The sequence below is a fragment of the Phalacrocorax carbo genome, chromosome 11 (assembly GCF_963921805.1).
Source record: "Phalacrocorax carbo chromosome 11, bPhaCar2.1, whole genome shotgun sequence".
NCBI classification, from domain to species: Eukaryota; Metazoa; Chordata; class Aves; order Suliformes; family Phalacrocoracidae; genus Phalacrocorax; species Phalacrocorax carbo.
Window position 1 is genome coordinate 2,687,768 of NC_087523.1, and position 22,123 is coordinate 2,709,890.

The 22,123-nt window shown below is 50.0% G+C and overlaps 1 protein-coding gene across 1 annotated transcript; it reads right to left on the bottom strand.

Annotated features, from left to right (window-relative positions):
- Positions 1 to 12,898: 12,898 nt before the first annotated feature.
- Positions 12,899 to 22,123, bottom strand: HMGN5 (high mobility group nucleosome binding domain 5). The gene is made up of 6 exons (XM_064462844.1): positions 21,849 to 22,123; positions 20,588 to 20,617; positions 20,027 to 20,056; positions 19,041 to 19,091; positions 14,902 to 15,045; positions 12,899 to 13,592 (listed from the first exon to the last, which is right to left on the bottom strand). The coding sequence occupies exons 1-6, from the start codon at positions 21,861 to 21,863 to the stop codon at positions 13,545 to 13,547; spliced, it is 318 nt and encodes a 105-aa protein (XP_064318914.1). The 5' UTR covers positions 21,864 to 22,123; the 3' UTR covers positions 12,899 to 13,544.

The window sequence follows — 22,123 nt, forward strand, 5'->3', positions numbered from 1 at the left end:
TGTTTCTGTGCTTCCAAGGCAGCCACCAAGCAACGTGGGCGAGCCCCCCGCCCACGCCGGCTGCAGCCCCCCAGCAGCGGCGAGGCGCGGTGCCGGCAGCTTGGGACCCCCAGCTTCCCCGGCCGAGCTCCAGGAGCTTTTGGAAGGCGATTTTTCCAAATGAGCGGGTTTGCTCTCTGGGGAAGGGGTGTGCCTGAACTTACGGCCTGGGGCGCTGGGGGCTGTAGAAAAACTCTCCCCCCTTTGACTCCTCTGCTGCAATTTGCACTTTTATTCTGGCGCAGGAATGACTCTATTCCCCAGCACCTACCCCGCATTCAGAGCCCAGCGATAGTTTCTGTAGCAAAGCCCTTTTCCCCGCAGAGCGGGGAGGCGCAGCGGGAAGGCAGGCGGCGGCAGCCCCCGCAGGACGGGGAGCGCAGCTCCGTGCGGGACCCCAGCGTTGTGTCCGGCGGCGGCCCCCTGTGCGGGACCTGCCCAGCTGCAGCGTTGCCCCTCCGCCACACCGGCCCCAGCACTCGGAGCCAAATCGTGAGCTCCCGCCAGTCGTGGGGTTTAAGCTGTACTTTGGAAGAAAAAAAAAGAATAGAAGTTCAATTCCCTTTCTTATTTGCTTCCTGAGCTTTGGGTATACTCTGCTGTCAGAGTTTCCACTGAAAGCAAGAGGACTATAAACACGGTGTATTTTTTAAGTGGAACCAGAAATCTTTAAGCCAGAAGCTCCCGGAGCTTTGGCAGGTGTTTCCGACCCTGGGCGAGGGAGCCTGCAGCCAGGTCATAGAATGGAATAGAGTCATAGGAGAGAATCACAGAATCATTAAGGTTGGAAAAGACCTTGAGGATCATCAAGTCCAACCCCCAACCCAGCACCCCCAGGCCTCCTGAGCCATGTGCCACGTCTACAAGGTTTTGAACCCCCCAGGGACAGTGACTCCCCCACCTCTCTGGGCAGCCTGTGCCAGGGCCTGACCGCTCTGGCAGGGAAGACATTTCCCCTCATCTCCAACCTAAACCTCCCCTGACGCAGCCTGAGGCCGTTCCCTCTTGTCCTGTCACTGGTGACTTGGGAGCAGAGACCAGCCCCCCCTCACTCCAGCCCCTCTCAGGCAGCTGCAGAGAGCGAGAAGGGCTCCCCTCAGCCTCCTCCAGGCTAAACCCCCCCAGCTCCCCCAGCCGCCCCCCAGCACACTTGTGCTCCAGACCCTGCCCCAGCCCCGCTGCCCTTCTCTGGACACGCTCCAGCCCCCCAAGGCCCTTCTTGTCCCGAGGGGCCCAAACCTGAGCCCAGCACTCGAGGTGGGGCCTCCCCAGGGCCGAGCACAGGGGCCCCATCCCTGCCCGGCCCCTGCTGGCCACACCAGTGCTGACACAAGCCCGGGGGCTGGTGGCCTCCTTGGCCACCTGGGCAAGAGGCCATTTCCTCTTGTTCTATCACTAGTGAGAGACCTGGGAGAAGAGACCGGCACCCACCTCGCTGTAACCTCCTTTCAGGTAGGTCCTGTCCTGTCCTGCTGCCATTAACTGCGGCTTTCGAGGTGAAGTCTAAGGGCAGTGGTGATATCCAGCGCCACATAGCTACCAGGTTATGGGTTTTCCCGATTTTGATGGATTTTGATTACAGTGAATGAAGAACTTTAATATTTTTTCATAGGACTCTGCGTGCGTTTCACTCTATAAATCTCCCTTTGCGAGAGCTTTGCACCCACTTGGACAGCAACAAAAATAATTTGCTTCCAACTGCTTCTTTCAGAGCAAACCAAGGAAAGTGGATTAAAAGAAACGAGGTTATCTAGCATAAGAAAATACTCTAAGACAACTGACGAGGAGGAAAGAAAAGGTACAGCTCTGGCATTGGGGTAGTTCAAGTCAGCGCACGGAATAATCAGGTGCTGTCGCAATGCTAAATAATTGAGCGTGTCACGTTTTAATGCCATCGGCACAGAGTCCAGACGCTGCCTCTCTCCCTTCCATCAGCATTTCCTTGCAACGCCACGTTTTATTGCATTTTATGCAGCCTATGGTCATTTGGAGAACTAGAAGGAGTCCTGGCGTAGCTTCCCTGCTCGCTGGCAGCGCGGGAGGGCTGAGCGAGATGAAAATGAATTCCCAGCATTAATGTGGGGCCGGCCCCGGCCCCGGCCCCGGCCAGCCCCGGGGCAGCCCCACTCCCGCACCCCATCCCTGCCCGGCCCTCCCCTCCAGCGCCCGCCGAGGAGAAGCGAGCACCTCCCTTACCTCCAGGTATAATTACTCTCTGCTCCAGAGCTAATTAGGAGCGCGGTCCGTCCGGAGGTCGGGGCCGGAGCCCTCCCTCCTGCTTCGTGCCATCTGCCATTGCCATGACACTGGCTTTGCTTTTCACGCCTGGCTGGGCGCGCTGGATGCGTGGGGTAATGGGGCTATTCCCCCCCCGCCCCAGGTCTTTGGAAAGGAAATAATAATAATAAAAAAGAATGGCTCAAACTGCTGCGCGCTGCCCTGTTCCCTTCCACTTTTGAAGCCTTTTAGCATACAGTTTTCCAGCAATTGGGAGGAAAATTGCTCTGAAAGAAAGAAACAAAAATCTGTCTTATTTTTGAAACAAAACCCCTCGCACCACACAAGCAGCTGCAGAGAATTTCTCTTCCAAGCAGATGATGTCATGGGCTTTGTCAGCCAATGCTGTAATGAATTAAAACCTAGACCCTAAAATCATCCACGCTTTTGATGAAAGTCGTAATGTTCCTGTTGCAAGCGATCACCAAAACGAGCTCGAGCCGGTGGTTTTGTCATGCAGATCTTGACTGAAGCGAGCCCGAGAGCGGAGGGCTCCGACTGGGCAATAACCAACACTGCCGGCTTTGGCGCGGGCCGGCCTCGCCGCGGGGGCACCCAGGGGCACCCGCACCGAGGGCCGCCCAGGGCGCACAGTCCCTGGGGGCAGCTGGGTGCGGGGACGTCACACAGGGCTTTCAGCACCCACCACGGAGTCATGCTTGGTCTAAAGAATGTGGCCTACAACCACATTGTATGTATTTTTAATATATTTATGTTTTCATATGTACCTATAAATAAAATATTGTAAATAACGCCCATTGCTGCTGTACCGACGGGCACATTGCTGCTCTCGTGGGGGCACCCCCCATGCTGAGGTTGGGAGGCTTTGCAGCCGGCGCTGGGCTCCCGGCTCGGCTCGGGTCCGGCGGGGGAGGGGATGGGTGCCAGGGGTGGGCGGCAGCGAGGGCAGCGCCCGGCAGGTCACAGCAGGACGTTAGGGACGGGGCTGGGAGTGACAGCCAGGGCGGGGAGCCCACGTGGCTGGGGGGTGGTTGCTGTTCCCGCAGCACCGGTGCTCCTGATGGGATGAGCCGAGGCCAAGCAGGGAACGTGGAAATATGGGAGGGGAAAATCCAAAAGGCAAAATTTTTTGCCACAACAAAATATCTGCTCAAACAAGTCCGATGGACAGTGGTCGGTGAGCGCCGAAGTCAGCCGGTGCCCGGGAACAGGCGCATCCCTCCCAGCCGGCTCACGCACGCAGCCGAGGAGGCTCCCGATGTGTGCACGTGTGGGCACTTCTCCTGGATTAAAACCAGGGGTAACAGCACTGAATCATGTTTGTAAAGCAATTTTAGGTTATGACTGGAGCTTTCTACGGATAAAAGGCGAAGCATCAGTGATCCACATAACACTGAGGGGTCTGCGACCCGCACGAGGCTCTCCAGGCTGAAGGCACGGCTCCGTCCTTGGCAGAAACCCTGCTGCAAAGCCGGAGCCGCTGGAAACAAGGCGTATTGGCCCCGTAGATTACAACCACACGCCCTAATCAATACGTGCGCTAATTGGGGAGCTTCTACAGCACATATTCCTCACCTGATGTCCTGCGATGGCTCGAAGCCAGTGGGGGCTGCTGGCTGTCCAAACATGCATTTGGATGATTTTCAAGGTGTGCATAGCCTACCCCATGGGCTGTAAAAGATATATGGAGTAATTATTATCCGCTCCATAAAATATATTTTGTTTTTAGAAAATGTGCTGGTGAGATGCCTTCGTAGAGCCCTCCTAATTTATCGATTGGCACCATGGCCATCACCGACATCCCCGGGAGCTGCCCACGGCACACAAGCAACCGCCACCGACCTCTGCACAAACCGGGGCCCCTTCTGCAAACCCAAAGCAAGACTCCTTCCAGCCATCGGCACGTGTGCCCCAACGCCTTCAAACCGGTTGTTTCCAGATAAGGTTTCTACGCCGTGCTCGCACAGACGGCAGCGGCGGGCAGGACCCGGCTCACGGCAGCCCGGCGCCGGCAGGACACCAGCTGCCCCGAATTCACCGCCGGGCTCGCAGCTGCACGCCGAGAGTTATGAAAGAAAGATGGTTGTTTTGTTTTGGTCGTTCGTAGCTAACAGCGCTAGGACTCCCAGCGCTTACTGCTCTGGGTTTCATTAGGCTGTTCTTGCAGGACCTCGTGGCATTTCAGCGCAGATCGTTTCCAGCCCAGTTTACGTAATGTCAGGCTCTTCTTGGTGCAAGGCTCGGCTTCCTCGTTCCCATTAACTGCAGCTTTGAATGCTCGGATACCAGGCTGCGCACCTCCAGTTACGGGGCCGAGTGCCCGCGTACTCGTGGGGGTCCCAACTGTTCCCTGGGGACGTGAAAATAGAAGCTGCTTCTCCGGAAAACGAGACAAAGCTGACTCCCAAGATCAAAGGACAGCTTGGCAAGTTGGCACCTGCAGTTCATTTAAGGCGATGATAGGGATCTTTAAAATAAATCGCTAACGAAAGATGAGCTGTATTCTCTTCTTTGAATGATTCTGACCATGTTTTCATGTCAGACGGACAAATTTCCCATGACACGCGAGGCAGCGGGGCTGGACGTGCAAGAGACCATTCTACAACAGCCTTTTCCTTATGTTTTTCTCTTTGAGCTCCTGGATGGTCACTGTTTTATTAAAGAAGTTTCTTTTATGCGAATCCTAGAAGATAAATAAGAGGTATACTAAATAAAACCAGATCAGCGAGTGCTGTAGTGGCTGTTACAGTGAATGGGCTCTGCAGCCGGAGCCCCGGGGATGGCAGAGGGTACGGTGCTTCCAACATTTAACCAGCCAGGGCAGGACCAAGTTTCCTGCCTTGACATTGTCGGTTACAGATGCCCATTGACTGAAACGTCCAAGGCAGAGATTAGAAGAAAACACATCTATTTATGAGACCTGGACCGTACGAGAGGCATTAGGTTGCAATCAAAAAAGGCAGCTGAGCTGAACTGGCACACTTGAAGCAGAACCGGTAGATTGAGGATGGTTCCGTATGATCCTACTTAGATTTCAAATTATAGCAAGTTACAGGTGCTGCTTTCCACCTGCTATAGGTGGAAAACCTCTGGGAGAAGAGCGGGGCACCAGGGGGGCTTTGCTGTGCTTTAACTCCCATGTCCTCCATGATGAGCCTGCGGCCTCGCTGCTCAGCTGGCCCGCTTTTCCATCGTTCTCATTACAAATAATAACAATCACCGTTTATCCAGCACATTAAATTTATACAAAGATTTAGAGAATGAACTCCTCACCTTATTAAACCTGATGGAGAAACTTCTGCTGACTGCCGCAGAGCGACGACCTCATCTTCGTAGCTTGGATTTCTACGGTTTCTTTTCCTCTAAGCTCACGTACCTCTGTAAGTGGGACGTGCAAAATGAAACAAGAGTGCTTGCTTGCTTCTTATCCACCGCAGGACTGGCCCGAGCCACTGTCCCCATCACGGGGGCAGCAGGAAAGTGTGGGCACCCTGCTGGGTACCCGCCAGCCGGCGTCCGCAGGTTCTGCCGCATCCCAAGGGGAAGTGGGCTGGTGGCCCAAAACTCGGCCTCTGGTCCCCGACAGTGGGGACCGGAGGATGGGGACACACACACCCCAAGTTTCTGTGACAAAAAGGCTGCAGGGCAGGGCAGGGAGGAGCGTCTGTCACCCCGGAGGGTTCAGGCTCTCGCAAGGACGTTGCGCTTCCAAGCGACGGGGAGAATCGCGGATGCATTTTCCTTCGCAGCCCCAGCTCACACCGTGGCCGGGCTGGTGGTCTCTGCTGCCCCTGGGCAGCCTCACCGGGTGTTTCTGCTGGGGGAGCTGGGACACAGGGGCTCCCACCACGTCACCCAACCCTGTGGAGCCACTGGTGACAGCGGAGCACCCTGTGACCGGGCGCTAAATACACCGATGCCCTGGCCGCAAACGCCGGGAGCTGCGGTACGTGCTCCCGGCACAGCGCTGTCAACGCTCCCGGCCAGCTGATTAACCTCAAACTCCCCCGGTCCTCCCTGATGATCAAGTTATGTTTGCAGTGCAGTTGCACAAGAATATTCAGACATGACCACCACCTAGAGGCTAGAGCACTAAATGAAGCTAGAAAGATTTATAGTCAAGATGGGCCAAAATAGGGGTTGGAAATATTTCAGGAGCCCAAATCGAGCAGCAATGAGAGCTGGGTACCCTGACCACCCTCCTCCGCCCCAGCGGTGGCCCTCAACTCAGCTTCAGCCTACGCAACAGCAGCCAACGAAGGGAACCTGCCACCCTGGGGGGATGCACTTAGGGAAGGAGTTTTGCAAGGGGCAGAAGAATGGGGTGCCCTTTTCCTCCCGTGCATCCTCCCCTGCATGAGGGGGGTTAGGAGGAGCCCCTGCTTCAGCTCCAGTGGAGTATCAGATTCCTGGGCACCGCTTGCGGCGGGGGGCGTAGGCAGCAGCCGCGTTCCTTGGCTTTGGCTGCTGAGAAGCCAAGGTTTAGCAGCACAGGGCTTGGCAGGGATGCGCGCAGCAGCCCGCCAGCCTACGGTACCTCGCTTACATCCACGCCGAAGCCACTGCTGTCTGTCTGTCCCCACCGACAGCCAGAGACACACGCGGTCTGACAGCAGGTGAGCTTTTCGCCTGTGGATGTGCCAGGAGGGCAGCTGGCGGGGCTCGGACCAAAGGCACAGGGCTGTGTCCCCGTGCCTCCAGCGCCGCCGGCGGTGGTGGGGCAGGGCAGGGCCAGGGGACGGCTCCACGTCCCCTCCCAAGGTTTGTGACTTCAGCTCGTCCTGCACTGGGGACGCGTCTTTGTGTTCAACAGCCCCGCTGGGTCCTCTTCCAAGAATTTGTCTAATCACTTACTAAACCATTACGATTTTTGGGATCCATTTGGGCAATGAGTTCCATGGCTTAATTACGCATTGTGTGAAATATGTTCGTTTTGCATCTGCCGCTCGGTAATTTCATTTGGTGCCTCTTTGTTCACTTTGTCTTCCAACACAAGAGCCATCGACCCCTATTCACTTTCTCCGTGCCACTGCACGAGTCTGTGCTTCTCCCTCCTCCTTTTTTCCCCTCCGTCTGTCAATTCTTTGCAAGACAAAAAGGGTAATTTATTTAATTGTTGCTGATATAATGTGCTAAAACTCTCCTTTACTCTCCAACAGTTAATTACACTTGTTAATTATTTTAATTACTCCCAGGGTAAAGTTCCAGGTATAGCGGAGGACGCCACTGGGCTACACAGGCATAAACACAGAGCAGAGGAGTCAGCATTCACTCCAAAGAGCTACGCTGATATAACCAGTCTATAACAGCATGGGTGGTGAAACCGGAGCAGGGAAAGCTTGGCCTAGATTTGCAAACTTCTGTTTGCAGCATGGAAAAGATTTATAGGAGGCTGCCTTAGGGGAAGGCAGATCCTGCAGGGTTTCCCTTGGACTGGGCTGTCGAGGCTTGGAGTGGCGACTCCAGCCTCTCCCTGCTTAGCGGAGATGCTTTCAGTGCAAAATGGAACCGCGACTTGGCGATGGAGTTACGGCCGGCACCTCTGTGATGGTAGATACGGTTATATGAAGGAAGAAAATCAAATCAAGGGAACTTTCAGCCTGGCTGGGAAGCTGAGGCTCAGTCCTAGGCTTAGCGACAGCCTCCCTCTAACTACAAGACGTGTGCCATGGGGCATGGCAGCCTCCGTATCAGTAAAACAAAAAAAGCTCATTTGTGGTCTCGCAGAGCAGCATCTGCCAGCACCCTCGTAGCCAGGATGAAATCCGAGAGTTGCCGCAATCTAAACCTTCTCTGCAGTTGCTTTTATCTTACCGGGGGAAAACAAACAGAGGAGAACCAGAAAGCTTTGTGGCTAAGATGTCTCACATCTGGTTTTAGCTCCGAGAAATGTAGTTCCACCCCCTCCCCGAATCGTTAATGTTAAACAAACAAAACCCCGGCGATTTTTCTGGACTTCGGCTCTCAGATAACTTCCAAGCAGCTTTGACTGCGAATTCCGGGCTTGCGCTACCCTTCGTGCCTAACAAAAGCAACGCACCTCGCTTGGCCGGGAGGGAGGCCAACCAGAAAGCCGTGCCCTGGGACCGCACGCGGGTACGGGCCCCCACCGGCTGCGCGCTGGGGACGCCGGCGCCGGGAGGGAGAAGCGGTTTGTGCCTCGGCACCGGGAGGCATCGCCAATTTGGGACAATTCCTTAGAAATTTCACCCCAGGAGTGCTCCGCCGGAGCTCCTGCGCCTCTCTGGGACGGCCTCTGCATTGCGCACTCCTCGCGTCTGCTCTAAGAGGGAATCGAGCTTCGTCGCTGCTCCGGGGGAGCCTGGCTGAGGAGTGAAACGAAGCTGGGCTCTCCTAGGGAGGGATGAATTTCCTATTCCCAGTGAGATGAACCTGGTTTAAATCTTGACCACTCTATTTTTAGGTTTCAATACAGCATTTTTGCCTGTGTTATTTATGCTTCCCCCCTTTTTTAAAAAACGTCTGGAAACGTTTAAGATGTGTCCAATTCTATTAACATGCCTTTGAGAGCATTATGGTGTCAATTTGATTTCCACTCTTTTAGAAACAGGGCTTTCTAATTTGCGATTTTATTCCTTTTATATCACATAAGCACCTACTTCGTTTCACTGCTTTCAGGTGTCACATCGATCCAAAGTTCACGCTAACGCATTCGGACATCGGTTGCGTATTTCCATTTGACACGTTTCGAGCAATTCCCTCGAACTGCTGGCGGCACAGGAGGAAGGCAGAGTTTCGCTCCTCCGAGATCCTCTCCCGCCGGCCCCGCGCTGTCCTCTTCCAGCAGCGTTGGCAGAGGTAGCTAAATCAGGGCAGATGAAGGGTGTGGGAGCAGCGCACTGGCCCTCTCCCCATCCCCTCCTCGAGTCGCCCCAAGCCCGATCCTAATCGCACTCCTCCAAAAGCAGGGGACGGTGGCCAACTGAGGCACCGACGACTTCGGTCACCCACCTCCGCGCTCACTTGTGACCAGCTCCCCTCTTTCAGGCACCGGGACGGTCTCTGGCCAGAAGCCACGTTAACATTGTTCTCTCAAAATGAGAGAGGCTCCTCGAAAGCCACGCAGCGGTGGGGCCCGAGGGATGTTCTCGGCTCTCTGGAGCCCGTCCAGGGCATCAGGTTTCAGAGCAGGGGCTCCCACGCCAGCTGCCTGGGGAAGGAACATCACCACTGGGACAATTAGAAAGAAGAGCCATCCGTTTCTATTCAGGGGATTCAATTTTCTTTCTACTTCATCAGATTAACACCAATGTAACTCCATTAACTACCAGGGAGTTGTTCTTGATCTGAAAATCAGACCCGTCAGATTTGCTGGCTTTTGCATGCAGTCACTTCATTCAAAGGAGCGAAGGTGGCTGCAGGATGTACCTACAAAAGCCTTCCCTGTGTGTGGTTCGTGGGGTTGAGACTGCTTTCTTTTGTTTCAAGCCCCTTTCCAGGATGGCGAGCAGGGTCTTTCTAAGCCTTTCATCGTTCCGACAAAGCCAGAAGCAAATGCTTGCCCGAGGTCTGTTGAAGATCCTGTAAGAACACGCATTATTGCGAGGAGTGGGAAGTCTCAGTACTTTCTCTTGAACTTTTAAGGCAGCTTTTAACCTCAGCCCCGTGCTGCACCGGGAGCCTGCACCAAAAGTTACATCATGAGTCACATTCATGCACCGAGCCTGGCAAGAACGACAAGGCAAAAATCCTCGCGAAGAGCCGTGCTTGGTCCAACGATTGCTACTAAATGAAATCGGTAGTGCTCACAGGCTCTTGTTAAACAGGCCATAAGGTTTGTCAAACTACCTCAAATGACGACGAGTATCTAAACCATTACGACCAGCAACATCGCCTCCTTTCACCAGGTTTCACTGCAAAATCCACCTCAGCAGCTGTACGTGTATCTTGCCCGATAACTGACGAGCTATACGGGCATCTCACCTCTGCAAGTTGCTGCCGACCTCGCCGTACATCTCTTCCCCTACCTAAAACCAACATTTTGCCACCTCAGGACCATGCCTGTATTCAGACTCATGAATCTGTTTGCCATCATCTACGGCCTGTACTTGTTATGGTCAGTAACGATAATCCAACTCCCGCAGCCGGCTTTGCCCGCCTAGCAATTCCATGGATCTTTCGTAACCAGCATCGGCGCAGGCAAACGCGTACTGCTGGCACCCGGAGCCCTGCTCAGCAGCCAGCCAAGGGCCTCGGCGAAGGTCGCCTCTCCGCATACTCCAACTAAACCTGAGCGCACGTACACCCAACTGACCCGTCAGTGGAAAAGGCTTCTCCCTTCGAAACCTCTATTTTTCGGACAACCATGAACTAAGCAAAGCTTGTGAGCTGACGTGGAGCTAGCCTTTGATTCAGTGTCTAGACATCAGGACCTCATCTAGGCATCAGATGGGGATTTGGCAGAGGGCAGGCAATCTATTTAGTTGTGCAACTCGCTCAATACCCCATTGCTCAGAAAAGTTATGAATTGGAGCAAGGGGGTTTGTCTGAAAAGTTCTCAAGCAATTTTCTGTACTTATTTGAAACAGGAATCTGATTGTAACAATAGTTATAGAATTAACAACTCTCGCCCTGGCGCTGGAAGAAAAAGAAATAAACAAAACCAAACACTCAATTGTATGTTTCTGTGTGACAACCTCCGTATTAAAATGGAGAAACATGACTCGACGTACAGAATGACCTCAATTAGCGTATGATGGGCTGATTATACCTTGGCACATGGACGAGCCCTTCGCTAAAAAGAAAATACCAACCATATTCATCGCGTCTGCTGCTATTTAAATAACAATGCTTGAAACGCTCTCTGACTGGAGGCTAAGGCCACAGAGAAACGGTTCAACGGTACCAAGATTTGGAGAAGGAGCTCACCTTCCTTGCAGAGCTGGATTTGCTATTTTAAGGCCTTTCAGAGAAACCACCGGGGGTGGGGGGAACACGCAAGTATTAAACATTTCATTCCAATATGCATTTTTTCTCCCTGAAGCGGTACGGGCCGTTGGTATTTCTCATCGACTTCAAGCAGCAGTCAGTCAGACCCAAAAACTGACTGTACCACGTGTCCAAAGCCGCTGTGCTTGTTAGTCATCTTTCATTATTCAAAAGCAGGCTAAATTCAGTGAAAGGTTTTTACGTGTAAAAGTATCAGGCTGACATCTGAACTATTGCTGGATTGTCTTCGAACCGGGACATTCAGAACCTCCCTGGTTTTACCCGCATCTCACCACACTTCCACCAGGCAAGGGATTCCGGCTACTTCTCTCCATCAGTTTTCACTGCAGGACAGACTACAGAGTACGCCCGAAAGTCACGGCGTGAAGGCAGCGTTGGATTAGGGAATATACTGCAAAGGAAAAGGCCCCTAAACACTCTCCCACCTCTACCGCCGAGGAAGATCTAGCTCAGTTAACCCTGCCGCTTTTATAGAGCAGTTCTACAGAATGGAAAGTGGTGCAGCAGGAATAAAAATCCCCAGTGCTTTCGGCCTCGAAAATTAAATCCGCATTAAGCACCATCCAGTAGCCAGTGCCCTGGGGTACTGATCCTGAGACACAGGTTTAATACAAGACACGATGCATTGAGATGCTGAGTTAGGTTTTGGATACGAGATAAAACAGGCAAGCTCTCGGAATGTCACATTTCTGGGCTGCGAAACAATTTCATGCAAAAGATAAGGTTTCTGCATTGCAGACATTTTCCTTCTTATTAAATATATGATGTATTTGGTCATCAGTGTGAAGAGACTTTATATAAAAGGAGGCTTTAAGAGGAAAATTTGAAGTGTCCTTGAAAAAGTTGCATAGAGTAGCTGTAGCAACCAAAATACGGCTTGGCAAAACCCACACTAAACCCGCACTTCACTACGGTCTAGTCTAGCTGTCATTTCCCAGAATAATGAAGCTTGCCTTAATGGAAAGCACTCCTGTACACAGACGTTATCATGCTAGGAGAAGCTAAGCGAGTCCAAGAAAATATTCAGTGAGTAATACACGTTTAAAAAAGAAAACTATAAACAACAGTTATGGAAGTATGCACTTTAACCAGGGCTACGAACGCCCCCCTGTCAAGAGAGAAGTATTTTACGCTATTAAGAGTTCGATGTAATCGTGGTGGTCTCTAAGCTTCCGCAATACTTTGAAGAGGAAAGAACCCCCCCCAAATCATAATTAATTTTAATTGATTTATTATCAATGAATATCCATTAAATATTGATGCAATTAAAAAAGAAAGCCAGACGATACCCTTCAGAATTAACAATAACAATGCTCAAGGCGTACCGGGCACCACCAACACCCCACCCTCACTCGAGTGAGCAACAGGAGTTGACAAGGCCAGCGTCCATCCGCAAGCGCTGGCTGAGGCGCCCAGCTGGCGCGCGCCAGCCCTGAAATCGTCCCTTCCCGTTCGGCTGCCGAGGCTGGCCCGTAACGTCGTTGCTGTTGACACAACGGAAGAGGACAGGGGCCCAAGCCCTAACCCTGCCGTGGCCCAGGGCTCTCTAGCCGCACCGGTTCCCTCAGCCCGGAGCTCGGTACTACTGCAACTCTTCTGGAATGCGGGGGCTTTCCAGCACTACGCTTGCAGCACAAGCAACAAACCACAATCAGCTTTTGAGGAGTCTTTTTTATTAAGATAAATCCAGCAAAATTCCTAACAGTGGGTACATACAACCAACCTGCCCTCTTAAAAGAAATGTTTGTATTTCATTTAAAAACATGATTACACTTTTATTTATTTATTTTTTTCAAAACTGACAAAATAAAATTACATTTGGGAAACAACAGATTTCCAGCTCTTAGGTTTTTCATGAAAATAGCTCACCTTCTTTATAAAAGCAACCCACAGAACCACTGGAATGTTTAACACGGTTATTTGTTTTGAGACCTCCCCACTTTAAGAAACCATACAACACATACAAGGGAAAAATTAAAATCTGAAGTCTGTAAGCATGACTTACACAAAAAGGGACACACTGACAGAAGTCAAAAGCTACCACCACTTATTCTTTCCATGTACCATACAAACTATTACAATCACAAAATTTAAAAACAATGATTTTTTTTTCTTTTGTTTTGTTTTGTTTGTTAGGGATTTAATTCCCAAGTAACCGAGATGAAGATGTTCCATAATTAAATTCATGCTAAAAAAACCTGCATTTATAAAATAGTTGATAAAAATATTCCTCTCTGTTAACAATACAGCATGGAGGTACGGATACCAAATGATGGAGATATAGGGCAGGGTTAACATTACTCGGACTTGGCTTCCTTATCATCAGATGCTTCAGCAGCTGGTGCCTATAAAAGTGTTTGGGAAGAATAGAAATATTATTCGTAATGCTAATCGGATTCCATTCGAACAAGCATCAAAGAGAGACTAGTTTGTCAGCACAGACACGGACAACATTTTGTGTAGATAGACATGAATGCACAGCCACTACAGAAAACATCGACTCAACGAGCTGTCGGCTGAGAATCCTAAAAATTAAAACACGGATTGAGTATTAATTGATGATCGGGTTAATTTTGGAATGTTGAGTGCCTCCGAAGAGGCGGAAGTTTACAGCACGTTTTAGGTTAGGATCAGCCATATGCTAGGGAAAGTTCAAGTCCTCATCTCTGTCAGCCACAGGGAAGTGTGGGAATCACACATAAAACCACAATACTTGTCTATTGTCCAAACTTCGGGGAAATTGGTTCTCCCTTGTTTTCTATTAAAATGTCTGCTATTACTTTGTAAGTCGACACATCAAAATCGCAAAGCTCCTATCAAAGATCCTTTGAAGTGCATTAGCCCCATATTAATTTTTAGCAAAGAAGCTCCTGAATTAGCTTTAAAATGAAAGAATAAACAACCCGTTAACTGGATAATGATACTCAACATGCGAAGAGAGATCACTGTAAATCAGAAGCAACAGAGAACACAACAGGCTAGTCTGTGCCTACAGGGGCAAAGGGAGCCCGTAGCAAATGTTGTGCTTCTACTAGCAGCAAGAAATCTGCTGGGGAAAGGCCATCAGGAGCTGACTGAAGCTTGTAGCTAGTCCTAGCAAATGGCAGCTCTTAGGTAAGTAGCTGATACGGTAAGAACCTGTAAGAAAGAGGCTTGCAGATCAAGAGACAGGACCAAGTTTATTTTGCAGATCTCTTGTTGAATTGTTCTGAGGCGAAGAATTGTCTCAAAGAATTGTGTAAAACTTAAAACCAGATTTCTGGCACAGTACCAACCCGTGCTGAGCAGAAGAGGCAATCCAGCAGTCCAGAGAGGATATGCAAAGTCAGCTCAGGGTTGGATAGCAATCTTACTGAGCTCTATTGTTCCCCAAATATTCTGCATTGCTCTTGTGCCAAGCCTGAGAGGGACACTACGATAGCACGGGCCACCTGTGGAAGGGCTCTATCACACAGCAGGAATGAGGCTCAAGGAGAACACTATTCTTTCGGGCTCTCCCTGGGAGTAGCCCTGTGCAGATACTGCAGCTGGTCTGTCTTTACAGGACGGCAGTGCAACACACCCCCTTCTGACAAGGAGGCCAAATCGTTAGCTCCTGCAGATGTATTACCAATACATCTGTGTTTATTCCCGTGTTTACTGTAGCTAAAGTACCTCATTAGTTTTGGTATCTCCGTTTTCAGAGTGGTTTTCTTCTTTAGCATCCTCTTGTTTAGTTTCATCTTTGCCTTTGGCTCCTTTCTTCCCTTTTGTTGCTGCCTTTTTGTCCTCCTTTTTATCATTTGCTGCTTTTTCCTTCTGTGAAGAAAACAGACCGTGTTATGGTAAGCGCTAATTTCCACCTCGTACATCTGCACAAGCACATTCTCAACTCTAAAACCTTCTGTGTGACCTGCTTCTACACACTGAACTTCCTATTGACAACGATGAGATGAAAGTTTCTACGGAGAAGTGCTTTCCTTCTATTCTGCCCTGAATGCGCTACTGGGAAGCGCATAATATAAAAGCAGCCATGGCTGGGGTTAGAAGAATTTCTATTTTAAACCGGCATTCAATTAAATTAGCTAAAATATGTTGGAGTTGAACTGGCCTGTATTTCTGCTGTGCTGCTGAAAGGCATGCCACAGAACAAAGGGAACATGTACAACTAGTGGAAATACCAGAATACTTCAGATGTGCTATTAATGCCTATTTAGAAAACTGTAACAAAGCTGTAGTCAAAGGACTTTCCCCCTTCCCTGCCAGAAAAACTCCTTACTGTAGTAAAACTGTGTGATAAAGAAGTCGGGGGCGCAAGAGCATCAATTCAATAACGAGACCTTTGCGTTTCTTATTTAAACGCCATTTCTTATATGTGGAACAGGCTAAATCAAAACAAAACTTGGTGCTACAACTTATGTAGTAATAGTTTTCTATAGGGCAAGGCCAGATCCCGACCCCAAGGCAGTAACTAGCACGACTCTCACTGGTTTCACTTCCAAGGATCTGCCTCGTGCTGCCAATAAGTAACTGCACTAAGCAAACTAGCTTAGTTCCTCGCTTGATTAACCGAGTTGCACAAAGGAGCCATTAATATCTGCAAAATTACCACTCACAGGTAAGTGAAGATACACAGATAATTACTAAATATCTCTCTCTCTCTCTCTCTACTCAGAAGATGGAGTTGTCTCAGTGACTGGAAGTTACGAAAAGTACACTTTCTTATTTCAACACCTCACTTATTAGTGTACAAAATTCATTCACATTAAAAATGAGCTGCTTGCTAAGGGTAAACTCAGTTACAGAGTAGAAGGGGCAAAATCACTTGATTCTTCAAGGACACCTATGCTGATAATTGAAAATTCACCAAAATTAACCTCAAATCCTATAATAATGCACAAAATTTAAGACAGGAGGTTGGTAGCACTCAAATGGGTGAGGGTCTCTTTCCTCTCTAACCTCCCACTCCCCAGTCTGACCTGGCTGAGGGATTTCAGCCCACCTGGGAAACTCTACTACGACAGGGGGTGAGGAGCCCCTTCTCCTGGGCTGTGCCCACTCTCCACAAGCCTCTCCTCCTCTCTGGGGACTGACTTATGTATGTATGCAGCTCCTTCCGAGAGAAGGAAGAGAGTCACCAGAGGAAAGAGAAAAGTATGCCTCCACTTGTTCTTTTTCCCCTCTGTTGACTGAACAGCCCTCCAACTTTCAAGAGAGGCGGAAAAAATATAAATATCACAGTAATGTCAGCACCCAAGTCTCCTGGTAGCGTCCGGCAGCAAGATTTAGAATTGCAATGCTACCATGGTACTGCTTTCCTCTCTGTCACTTGAACAGACCTCATCAGACCTTTGAAGCACACGTAAGTAGTCCAGCACGAAGGGCTCCTCCAGCAGCACCAGTATGCTCTGAACTCATGAGCACAGGTGTGTTAGTCACTTGCTCTTCCCATGTAAGCCGTAAAGGATTTTTAAAGACTTGGAAAAAGGGTATCTTTTCCCTTACCCCATTAAAAAAAGACAACAAAGTATTAAGAGAGCTAACACTGTCGGTCTCTGTAGCTTGCTCTTTGCTGGTAAAGCCCTGCTTCGGCAAGCATTGGAGGAGAGCCCACAGAAACTGGCTTCCATGGCTGGCCTGACCGGAGAGAAAGTGTCTCGCAGCACACAGCTGTGCGTGAGGATCCCGGGATCCCTGCTCTGTCCTGCAAGATCTGTGGCTCCTGGGGACAAGCTAACATCTATTCGGAAAGGGATCAAGCCTGCTTCCACAAGCGAGTGACTCCAGGAAAAAAACATGCCCAAGGAGACAATGATATTTTTCGATTTTCAAGTTCCTCCCATTCTCTCCGCTAGTTCTGAGCTAGTACCCTTGCATTAATTTCCCTGAATAATTTTTCTACACAGGTGACAACATCAATTCAGTAATAAGGTCATGTGTTTTATAACATGATAAAACTTTTTTCTCAGCTCTAAGTTTTCCAACATGGCAAAGTTTAAAAGGTGAAATCTATTCTGACACACAGAAAAACATTCAAAGAACCTGAAGGTTGTAACGTTAAGCATTTGGGGAAGCAAGAACTAAAGATGACTGCACAATTCTTATTACATCCCCCTTTGCACAGGTATTGATCCAGCCTTAGGAGCTCTGGAGAGCCGAAAAGGCAGCTCAAGTATCCTGGCTTCAAACCAGCACCTCAGAAGCAAGAGGACCAATGCTTTCCCAGTCCAACTGGGGGGCAATGACCAAGGCACCACTCCCAGCAGAACTAATCTGTGTATGATCCCAGAGGGAGCCCACAGCATACAGCGTGTGCACTGAGGGACCAAACCGAGTTTTCACAGTCACTCACAGTCCTTAACTTTTGAACGCTTATTTTCACAACTTTTAAGATTCGGTGAACGCAGCTTTTGTGTATAAACCCTGAGATGTTTCCATAAAAATTTAAAAAAGCAAACTTGAAAAAAAAGAAAATACCAACAACGTGCATGGTGTGCAACGGCACTGACCTCTGCACGGGTCATCAGCAGAGGCTGAACCCGGGACTTTTAGATCCCCAGGCCAGCTCTCTGCCACTTGGGCTGGAAGAGCAGCCATGAGCAGTAGGCTCTCCTCCTCCCGGGGGACCAGCCACTTGGAGACGTAATCCAGAGCGTGCCAGCCGCTTGCACCACAGGAATGCAGGGCGGCAGGGTCCCTAGGTTCCCCTGCCACTCCAGAATGGGATCTAGAAATCCAGCCGCACCACCAAGATGCAGATGTGAAAAATTTGCTCTGCACACCACTGAGATGACAGAGCTGAGGCACGGGGTCCCCAAAATGGCAAGCAAGGTTCTCCTTCTTGTCCATTTCTCGTGATATCTCTGCTGCTCCACACAGCAAGACTTGGAGGCAGGGTAGTTTTCCATCATCTGGAAGTCTGCTGTGCCGTATGTAATTGTAAGGCCTTTTAAATGTACAGAAAAAAAGAATTCTTGGTTCCCAGCCCGTCATCCCCTTCTGTAACTAACGCACCTCAGCTTTGCCCATGTGACCGTCCAAAACCACAAAGGAGAAGGTATCACGGGAACAGGTTAAAATTAACGCTAAGGTTTTGTTGTTGGGTTTGTTGTTGGGGTTTTTTTGCCAGCTGCAAAATCCAAACACAATCTGAATGTTTACAGACAGATCTAAAAAAATGCATTGCAAACAGCAGCCACTGGGGAAGTCTGTGGCAGGAGTGGGGTATAAAGAAATACCCCCTAGAGTGCAGAACTATCCCCTTTTAAATTTCAAACTGTTGCTCCAAAGCACAAAGGAACTTTAAATAGTTTCTTTTTTAACACTGTCAGCTATGCCAGTATTTTTGACATTTCCAAAAATATCCAGCTTAAGGAAACTGGTATGTAGAACTTTATCTCCGGTGACCAAAATCTGATAAACTGATAACTAAGAGGGCCTTTGAATAAGAACAGAGTAAGGAACTGTAATTAAAAGCACGATTTCCAATGCCTTCTCTAATTGAGTTTCTGATCTCTATTCAAAGCATCGTTTTCCCAACAATGCATTACATGAAACTTCAGAACGGCCTTGCAAGGCAAGCAGTAAAGCCTCACCACAACTGATTTAAAATCTGTTCAGTTTACCACATTCCTTCACTAGGAATTGAACAAAATTATCTTTACATCTTTCATGTTCTTTTAACTCACATCATTCAATCTTTGAAGAAAACTAGGAAAAACCAAAATGGTTAGCTGTGGATGGTTTTTTTCCCCCCTAAAAATGCCTTGAGAAAGAAAAGAATAACTTCAGTTCAAGAGATCTCAAACACTTACCTTAGGTGCTGCCTTTTTGGGCTTTGGCTCCGGTTTAGGCGGAGCAGGTTTCTGCACAAAACATACATAAGAATCAGAGTTAGATGAATGCGTAAATGTTTTAGCAATATGTTGGTAACTTTTGAAAACTAGTCAAACAAAACATAGTTCAGAGCTGTCTGCTTCCTTCTGTAGTATAAAGAAGTAAATGCCAGAGACAGATCAGCATTTTTCGTTACCCAAACCCATGTTTCCTCATGTATGTTACAGCGGTTATGGCACGGACACTGATAGTGGCAGCAAGCAGATCATTACTGTGTCTGGGTGTTACTGTCTGCTGTGAAGGCAAGCGGCCGTCAAAAATGAAAGGTATTAACATTCGGACATACCTCTATTTATGAACACACATCTTAGCTTTCACTAAAATTAAGTACTTTCTTTTTTAAATAGCAACCCTATCCACTTGGCATTTCCAAGATGGCTTTAAAAAGGGCTGGATGCACAAAGTGTCTGCGGAAAAGGATGCCAAGAGCCTGTTTAATGCTGTGACTTTGGGCTGAACCCTACCGCATGACACAGACTTAGACCCTCTAGGTCTCACGTTACCCAACAGTTGGGCTCGCAAAATCAACAGGCAAACTGCGAGTATAAGGAGAGAGCAGGTAATTTATAGAGCTGTGAGCAGGTATTTGTACAGAGAAGACCTACAGAGAACCAAGGCATCTTGAAATCAGTATTCCTTGACTCTGGAGAGTCGTGCGTCCAGACCGAACGTTAACTAACACAGATGTTGCATCTCAGGTGAAATGTCTAAAAGCGAGCCTGTTTTGTGTTGATACTCAAGGACTGGAAACATAAGACAGCAATTTTACTTTTAAATAGTGCAATACTCTAACCATGCCTTTCACAATATTGGTGGAAGGAACCCAAACAGTTTCTCTGTAACTGTCCCTCAGAACTTAGCATCCCATGTGATGTAACATTAAAAGGTAAATAAAGGTACTTACAGCGGATAGTCTAGCTGACCTTCTCTTTGGCTGCGTAAAGAAAGATGTGTCACTAAAATTCAGAGAGCGTATCAAGCAGTGCTTTCTCCGAACCACGACCCGGAATAACGCCACACATGCTATGTCACAAAGTCCCGTAAAAATTCTAGGATTTATGAAACTACGGGCATTACGGCGATGACCTCCCAAGAGTGCAGCGCTGTTCAATGGCTCTCACTCTACGCCGCTGCCCTTTCACCCCACCGAGGTGGTAAGCGATTAAGTTTCTTTATTTCCAGTTGTGCCATTAAGGCTCTGCCATGGAGAACCTGCCGGGACGGCTAAAGGGAACACGTTCCCGTTGGAGCCGGCGGCCTCCGGGCACAGCCCGGCGGAGCTGCTGCCTGTGGCCGGGACACCCGGCACCCACCTCGGGCGACAGGACACGGGCTGGGCCTGGGCACCCCGAACCTGGGCACCGGGCCCGAGCCTGCACCCACCGCTGGGGACTTTGTAATTTATGTGGTCCACCACATGAGCTCATGGAGGAGCGGGGACCGGCACCGAAGAAGCAGCTCCTACCTCCTCCTTTGCCTCGCCTTCAGCTGGAGCCTGCAAGGAAAGGGAGAGACTGAGGTGAGAAGGCGGCACCATCCCCTGCACTCGGCTCCCTGACGCCGCTTGGAGCCCTCAGGGGAGCCCGGGAACCCCCAAGACCACTCGGCGGGGGGTGGGGTGGGGAACCGCACCTCCGGGCTCCCTTCCTCGGCAGCGTGAGGGGAGATTAATGGCGGAAAGAAGGGGGGGGGGGGGGGGGGCGCCCTCCCTTTTCCCGCGCCTCACGGACTACAACTCCCACAATGCCTCGGGGCCGCCCAGGCGACGTCACCGCGCCCGGCCGTTCCCGCGTTTAAAAAGTTCCCGCCAAATTACCTGCCACAACAAGGTCGTCGCCGGCCCCGCGCAAGGACAATGTCGGACACCCGCGTTCGTTTCCCGCCCGGCGGGGCCTCGGACCGGACCCGTCGCCCCCGGCCCCGCCGACGGCGGGGCCGGGGGCGACGGGTCCGGTCCGAGGCCCCCCCGGGCGGTCGGGGGTCCCGGCGGGTGGGGGGCGACCGCCTCCTCCTCCTCGTCCCCGGGGCTGGCGGAGGAGGGAGGACACACGGGATCGGTGGGACCCCCGCAACGAGCTAAAGTTACTAATTATGGTGGTGAATCCCTTCCCCGCTTTCCTTCAAGGACAGTTTCAAATTCTGCGCCGCCTAATGGCTCCAAATTACCATTGCACAACCATCTGGTATGACAAGAAGTGGGAGAGGAGAAAAAAAAAAAAAAAAAAAAAAGGGAGAACAAAGGCAAACGCAGGAGAAAGAGGCACCGTTTAGACCCAAATCCTCCCGGGGAATGGCCCGAAAATACCCCCGGAGGTGCCCGGGAGGGCTGGGGCCGCTCGGTCCCGGGGTTTTCGGCGCTGGGCGAGCGGCAGAGCTCGCCGTGCCTAGCGCTGCCTGCCTGTGTTCTCCATAGGGGCAGCAGCAGCACTATGGCTGTTTGTAATCCAGCATGGAGACACTGCTCAGCCTTCTCCTTGCAAACAAAACAGCCCAAAGTGAACTCACAGGCTCCCCTGCCCGCGCCGAGCAGCCCCAACACACGCCCTAGCCCTCTCCCTCCAGTCCCAGCTCCGCTTTAGGACATACACAAAAAATTAAAAATGCAAAAACTCCACATAGACACACACGCGCGCGCGCAAAATTTTACAGCTAAATTTGCAAATGCTGCTTTTATCTCTCCCCTTCCTTCCCCATCTGTCTCCCCTAATTTTTTTTTTTGTACTTACCTTTCTTTTGGGCATAGTTGCACCTTAATAGTTGATTGCAAAATGTATATAGATATATATAAAAAATAAATGTGACCACCGAAAAAACTGTTTCAACCCTTCTGCAAAATTGAAAAAAAAGAAAAAAAAAAGAAAACGAAAGATGTATAAGGGACCAAGAGTTAATTGCAGCAGAAACTGAACAAAAAAAAATCCCCCCCTCTTTATTGCAAACAGTAAAATACACCAACACGCAACCAAACTGCATGAATGGGGAGCCCGAGATGGGCCCAGCC